Raw genomic sequence first — 7,290 nt, 5'->3', positions numbered from 1 at the left:
CCGCTCCCTCACCACCAGACGCCTGGAGGAAGAACGCCTCATCTTCCGCCTCGGAACACTTCAACCCCAGGGCATCAATGTGGACTTCAACAGTTTCCTCATTTCCCCTTCCCCCACCTCACCCTAGTTCCAAACTTACAGCTCAGCACTGTCCCCATGACTTGTCCGGACTTGTCCTACCTGCCTATCTCCTTTTCCACCTATCCACTTCACCCTCTCCTCCATGACCTATCACCTTCATCTCCTCCCCCACTCACCTATTGTACTCTATGCTACTTTCTCCCCATCCCCACCCTCCTCTAGCTTATCTCTCCACGTTTCAGGCTCACTGCCTTTATTCCTGATGAAGGGCTTTTGCTCGAAACGTCGATTTCGAAGCTCCTCGAATGCTGCCTGAACTGCTGTGCTCTTCCAGCACCACTAATCCAGAATACACATACACACGCACACGCACACACGTGCGCATACACAGACATACACATACACACGCACATGCACATACATGCGCATACACAGACACGCACACGCACACACATACACATGCACACACATGCGCATACACAACATACACATAGACACGCACATGCTCATACACAGACATACGCATACACACACAGACATGCATACACACGCACATGCACATACACAGACATACGCATACACACACACACGCACACTCAGACATACACATACACACACATGCACATGCATGCACACATACAGATGCACACATACACATACACACGCACGCACACACAGCCCCTCTGTCTGACCCCATGACACCCTCCCTCTGATCCTGTGACCCTCCACCCTCTAACCTTGTGACCCCCCCCCACTCTCTGACCCTGTGACCTCTGTACATTGCCACAGAGCATGACCAATAATGTTGCTTTGCAGTGAATGGTGATTGGTCGGACTGGACTCCATGGAGTGATTGTTCCATTTCATGTGGAGGGGGTATCCAACGTCGATTCCGGTTCTGTACGAACCCCCGTGCTGCTGGGAATGGTCTGCCCTGTCTTGGTCCAGAGGAGGAGATTAACCCCTGTAATGTGCAGCAGTGTTCAAGTGAGTGAGTGAATCGAGGGACAGAGGGAGGGTGGGAGGGAGGGAGCTAGGGAGGGCTTGTATATCTGTAAGACAGTGGGACAGTGCCCCCACTGAACCCCGTTTTATTACAGTCAGTTCATTAACACATTTTAAACATTCACTCAGGGGATGAGGCCAAAGCTGGCTAGTTCAGCATTTATTACCTAGAGTAACTCATATTGCCGTGGGTCTGGAGTCACAAGTAGATCACCACCAGGCAAGGATGGTAGATTTCTATCCCAAAAGGGCATTCGTCAAACTGATGGTTTTTTTCCAAAGTTTAACAACAGTTATGTGGCTGCCATTGGACTTATGTTTGAGGTACTTCACCCTTCCAGCCCTTTGACCCTGATACGACCTTCAGTACAATCATGCTTAATAAACTCATCATTGCGTTTTACCCAGCCTATCACCATAACCCTGTATGACACTGAGAATCAGAACTCTATCAATGTCTACCTGAAACTAAAGTCTGAGTTTTCACAGCTCTCTCTGGTAGAGAATTCCAAAGCTTCACAATCCTCTAACTCAAATCATTTCTCCTCATCTCAGTCCTAAAGGTCACCTTCCTTATTATTAAATTGTTCCCCCAGTGCTGGATTCCACGTGCCCCTTGTGGGCACATCTTATCCACATCTCCCCATCTATTCCTTTAAGTATTTGTAGGTTTCAATGATATCACCTCTCATCTTTCGCCACTCGAGTGAATGCAGATTGTTTCCCCAGTCTTCCTCCATAGGATAGTCCCACCATCCCAGGAGCAAGTCTGGGGAACCATTACTGCTCTCCCTCTGTGACAATATACAATGGCACAGTATAGAAAAGGCCCTTCATCTGTATTGCTAAAAACACACTACTATCCACTAGTCCCACTTTCCAACACTAGGCCTGTCATACAATCATAGAGATGTACAGCATGGAAGCAGACCCTTCGGTCCAACTTGACCATGCCAACCAGATATCCCAACCCAATCTAGTCCCACCTGCCAGCATCTGGCCCATATCCCTCCAAACCCTTCCTATTCATATACCCATCCAAATGCCTCTTAAATGGTGCAATTGTACCAGTCTCCACCACTTCCTCTGGCAGCTCACTCCATACACGCACTACCCTCTGCGTGAAAAGTTGCCCCTTAGATCTCTTTTATATCTTTCCCCTCTCACCCTATACCTATGCCCTTTAGTTCTGGACTCCCCACCCCAAGGAAGAGACTTTGTCTATTTATCCTATCCATGCCCCTCATGATTTTATAAACCTCTATAAGGTCACCCCTCAGCCTCCAACATTCCAGGGAAAACAGCCCCAGCCTGTTCAGCATCTCCCTAAAGCTCAAACCCTCCAACCCTGGCTTTTCAAGTTTGTGAGGCTTCCTGTCTCCCCTCCCAGCCAGTACATCCCAGATCCCCATCACCCTCTGGGTGAAAAAGCTTTTCCTCAATCCTCTCTAAACATCCTGCCTTTTACCTTAAAATTATATCCCCTTGTTATTGACCCTTCAAGTAAGGGAACAGCTGCTTCCTATCCAGCTGGTTCATGCACCTCATAATCTTACACACCTCCATCAGGTCCCCCTCAACCCTCTGTGCTGTAACCTGAGCTTATCTGGCCTCTCTCCATCACTGAATCTCTCCATCCCAGGCAACAACCTGCTGAATCCCCTCTGCACCCGCTCTGGTGCTGTCGCCTCCCTCTGACAGTCTGGGGACCAGAACTGCAGACTGTACTCCAGCTGTGGCCTAATCTAAGTTCTGTAGAGCTCCAACATCACTTCCCTGCTCTTATCATCTGTGCCACTGTTGATATCTTTCTTGAGATGAGGAGACCAAACCTGCACACAGTATTGTGGGTGTGGTCCAACCAAGCTCCTATACAACTGAACAAGACGCCACTGCCCCTGTACTTAATTCTTCTTACAATAAAGGCTCATCGTCCATTAGCCTTCCTAATAACTGGCTGCACCTGTGTGCTAGCCCACAGTGATTGATTAACAAGGACACCTAAGTCTGTCTACAGCTGCACTTTCTAGCCTTTTACGATTTAAGAAATACTCTGTCTATCTGTTTCTCTACCAAAGTGGATAACCTTACAGTTTTTCCGGGAGGGAGTTGGATATAGCACTTGGGGCTAAAGAGATGAAAGGATCATAGGGAAAATCAGAAACGGCAAATTGAGTTCAATGATCAGCCATGATCACATTGAATGGCAAAACAGGCTCAAAGGCTGAATGGCCTCCTTCTCTTCCCCTTCTTCAGAACTGGTCTCAAAACATTAACTCTGTTTCTCTGCCCACTGATGCTGCCAGACCTACTGAGTTTCTCCAGCAATTTCTGTGTTAGCTTCAGATTTCCAGCATTTGAAGTATTCCCCAGAATATTAGCCTGGGGCTTTGGAGGAATAGTTCAATGATATAATAAAGGAAAGAATTGATTTAAAAAATAAATTGACAAGAAATAGAAAAAAACAAACGGCAAGAGTTTCGATGGGCAAATAAAAAGCCAGTTGCCAAAGTTAGCGTCAGATTCTTGAAGATTGCATCAATGGAATAGGTAATGGGGAATAGGGAAATGGTAGATAATTTAAACGGATATTTTGCAGTTTTCACAGTGGATGACTATAAGCTCCTGAAGATATTGGTAAAACAAAGTACTAATGAGAGGAAAGTTATTGTAGCTGTCTCTAGCACAAGGGACAAATATTTGATTAAAATACTAGCTCCAGGTGTCACAAAGCTGGTTTCTTTTTTGTGAGGAAAGGAGAGATAATTACAGAAGTAGTTCAGCATTTAAACATGTTGGAGAAACCATCAGAATCTATACAGATGGCAAGAATTCAATTGCAAATAAGCAGCTTGAGTAGCGGTGAGAGATAAGAAAGGGGCAACAGAAAGGAAACCGTTTGAGTTACAATTAAAATAGGAAAAAAGGGAAAAGAGAGAGCAGAGAAAGAAAAGGAGAGAGCTTTTGAACTTAAAAAATTGACACTTAAAAAGGAAACATCATTTACTGCATCTGTTGCACTCGATGTGGCCTCCTATACATTGGGGAGACAGGCCGCCTACTTGCGGAACATTTCAGAGAACACCTCTAGGACACCCACACCAACCAACCCAACCACCCTGTGGCTCAACACTTCAACTCCCCCTCCCACTCCACCAAGGACATGCAGGTCGTTGGCCTCCTCCATCGCCTGGAGGAAGAGCGCCTCATCTTCTGCCAAGGAACCCTCCAACCACAAGGGATGAACTCAGATTTCTCCAGTTTCCTAATTTCCCCTCCCTCCACCTTTTCTCAGTCCGAACCTTCAGACTCAGCACCGCCTTCTTGACCTGCAATCATCTTCCCGACCTCTCCGCCCCAACCCCCTCTCCGGCCTATCACCCTCACCTTAACCTCCTTCCACCTATCGCATTCCCAATGCCCCTCCCCCAAGTCCCTCCTCCCTACCTTTTATCTTAGCCTGCTTGGCACACCCTCCTCATTCCTGAAGAAGGGCTTATGCCCGAAACGTCGATCTTCCTGCTCCTTTGATGCTGCCTGACCTGCTGCGCTTTTCCAGCAATATATTTTTAAGCTCTGATCCCCAGCATCTGCAGCCCTCACTTTCTCCTACTTAAAAAGGAAAGTCAGCTTAAAAGGCGGGAGATAAAGGCTGAGGTGAGGCTCAGTGAGGAAGGAAGTAAGGATGAGCAAGCCCCTGGTAGTCAGAAGCCGAGTGAGAAACTGATTAAGTATGTTCAAGCATTGCCTAAATTTGATGAGAAGGATGTGGAAGCCTTTTTCATCTCATTTGAAAAGGTGGCTAAACAAATGCAGTGGCCAGAGGCAATGTGGGTTTTGTTGATCCAAATGAAACTTCTAGGTAGGACAAATGAGGTATTCACATCATTGTCATAGGGGGTTTCTGGAGAGTATAAGGAAGTGAAAGAAGCCATTTTAAGTGCATATGAGCTTGTGCCAGAAGCCTATAGACAACGTTTCAGGAACATAAGGACAGGCCCATGTCAAACTTACATTGAATTTAAAAGGATCAAACAGAGTAATTTCGATACATGGATAAGAGCATTAAAAATTGAGCAAACCTATAATGCCCTTAGAGAGGTAATTATTTTGGAGGAATTCAAAAATTCACTGCCTGAAGTAGTGCGAACTCATGTGGAAGAGCAGAGAGTTAAAACAGCAAGGTTAGCAACTGAAGGGGCTGGTGATTATGAGCTGTTCTATAAAACTCTGGTTTGGCTTCCAAAATCAATTTCAGTCCATGAGGGATAGAAACTGGAGCAAAGAAAAATCCTCACGGGGAAAGGGAAAGGTATATCGCAGTGAAGATCATAAGATAATTTAGCACAGGGTAAAATAAGAAACCTTTGATGGGGACAAAGAAATTAAAAAGCTCCAATGTTTGCATTGTAATAAAGTGGGCCACTTGAAATCACAGTGTTGGTGGGCTAGGAGAAAGCCAGATGTAGGAAAACCAGACAGGCCTGGAGTGAAGAGAAGATCAGAGGTTGATTAAGGAGGAAGTGCCAGATCTGCTTAAAAAATATATATGCAAGGGCAAAGTTTATTCACATAGATCAGGAGCATTTGGTGAGGAGGTTGCAATATTAAGAGACACAGGATCTTCTCTGTCTGTAATGCTGAGGGATGAGGAGATATGTACTCCTGAGGGACTATTGCCAGTAAAGGTACTGGTAACAGGAATTCATGGTGAGACAAAAAGTGCTCAGTTATGTAAAGTGAGGCTAGAGAGTCCAGAGAAGAGTGGAGAATTTGTAGTGGGAGTATTGGACAAACTCTCAGCTCCAGGAATACACTTTGTCCTTGCAAATGATACAACTGATTCACCGGGAGGCGTATTGCCTACTCTAATTGAAAAGTCAGTGGAGACGCAGACAACTGAAGAAATGAAGAATGTTTATCCAGGATTTTTCCCAGATTGTGTAATCACAAGATCACAGAGGCATAAGCTGAAGCAGGAGAGACTAAAAGGCACAGATAAGGAAACTGACCTAGCTTTATCCAAGATGTTTTTGATCAGATAAGTAGGACAGTACAGGAGTAAATAGATAAGCATGCAAGTATCTTAAGCTCTGCTAAACCTACTGAATTATAGCAGAAAGATGAGAAGTTAAAACAGTTATATCAAAACACATTTCCAGAGAAGAAAAATGAATGCATCCCTGTGTGTTATGACTGAACAAATGATGTCTTAATGAAGAAATGGAGACCATCACACATTCAAGCAGCTGAGATGGGCAGAGATTCATCAAATTGGTTTGCCAGTAGGGTGTAAAAAGGAGGTGCTGCGAGTGGTGCATGAGCTACCACTTGGAGGTCATTTAGGGGTGAGGAAAACACAATAGACAATAGACAATAGGTGCAGAAGTAGGCCATTCAGCCCTTCGAGTCTGCACCGCCATTCAATATGATCATGGCTGATCATTCCTAATCAGTATCCTCTTCCTGCCTTATCTCCATAACCCTTGATTCCACAATCCTTGAGAGCTCTATCCAACTCTTTCTTAAATGAATCCAGAGACTGGGCCTCCACTGCCCTCTGGGACAGAGCATTCCACACAGCCACCACTCTCTGGGTGAAGAGGTTTCTCCTCATCTCTGTCCTAAATGGTCTACCCCGTATTTTTCAGCTGTGTCCTCTAGTTCGACACTCACCCATCAGCGGAAACATGTTTCCTGCTGCCAGAGTGTCCAATCCTTTAATAATCTTATATGTCTCAATCAGATCCCCTCTCAGTCTTCTAAACTCAAGGGTATACAAGCCCAGTCGCTTCACTCTTTCAGTGCAAGGTATTCCCGCCATTCCAGGAATTGACCTCGTGAACCTATGCTGCACTCCCTCAATAGTCAGAATGTCTTTCCTCAAATTTGGAGAGCAGAACTGCACACAGTACCCCAGGTGTGGTCTCACCCGGGCCCTGTACAGCTGCAGAAGCACCTCTTTGCTTCTATACTCAATCCCTCTTGTTATGAACAGAATGTCTTTCCTCAAATTTGGAGAGCAGAACTGCACACAGTACCCCAGGTGTGGTCTCACCCGGGCCCTGTACAGCTGCAGAAGCACCTCTTTGCTTCTATACTCAATCCCTCTTGTTATGAAGGCCAGCATGCTATTAGCCTTCTTCACTACCTGCTGTACCTGCATGCTTGCCTTCATTGACTGGTGTACAAGAACACACAGAT

At 45.6% G+C, this 7,290-nt stretch overlaps 1 protein-coding gene across 1 annotated transcript in view; it reads left to right on the top strand.

Moving 5' to 3' along the window:
* Positions 1-7,290, top strand: part of LOC122548773 (SCO-spondin-like) — an 89,576-nt gene that overhangs the window by 67,895 nt on the left and 14,391 nt on the right. The window contains exon 22 of the mRNA XM_043687540.1: positions 898-1,068. Coding sequence (XP_043543475.1) covers positions 898-1,068 — 171 coding nt within the window. The remainder of the gene's footprint in view (positions 1-897; positions 1,069-7,290) is intronic.

Source organism: Chiloscyllium plagiosum, chromosome 4, assembly GCF_004010195.1.
Source record: "Chiloscyllium plagiosum isolate BGI_BamShark_2017 chromosome 4, ASM401019v2, whole genome shotgun sequence".
Classification (NCBI taxonomy): domain Eukaryota; kingdom Metazoa; phylum Chordata; class Chondrichthyes; order Orectolobiformes; family Hemiscylliidae; genus Chiloscyllium; species Chiloscyllium plagiosum.
The sequence above is the reverse complement of the archived record's forward strand: the minus strand, read 5'-3'. Positions and strand labels throughout refer to the sequence as shown.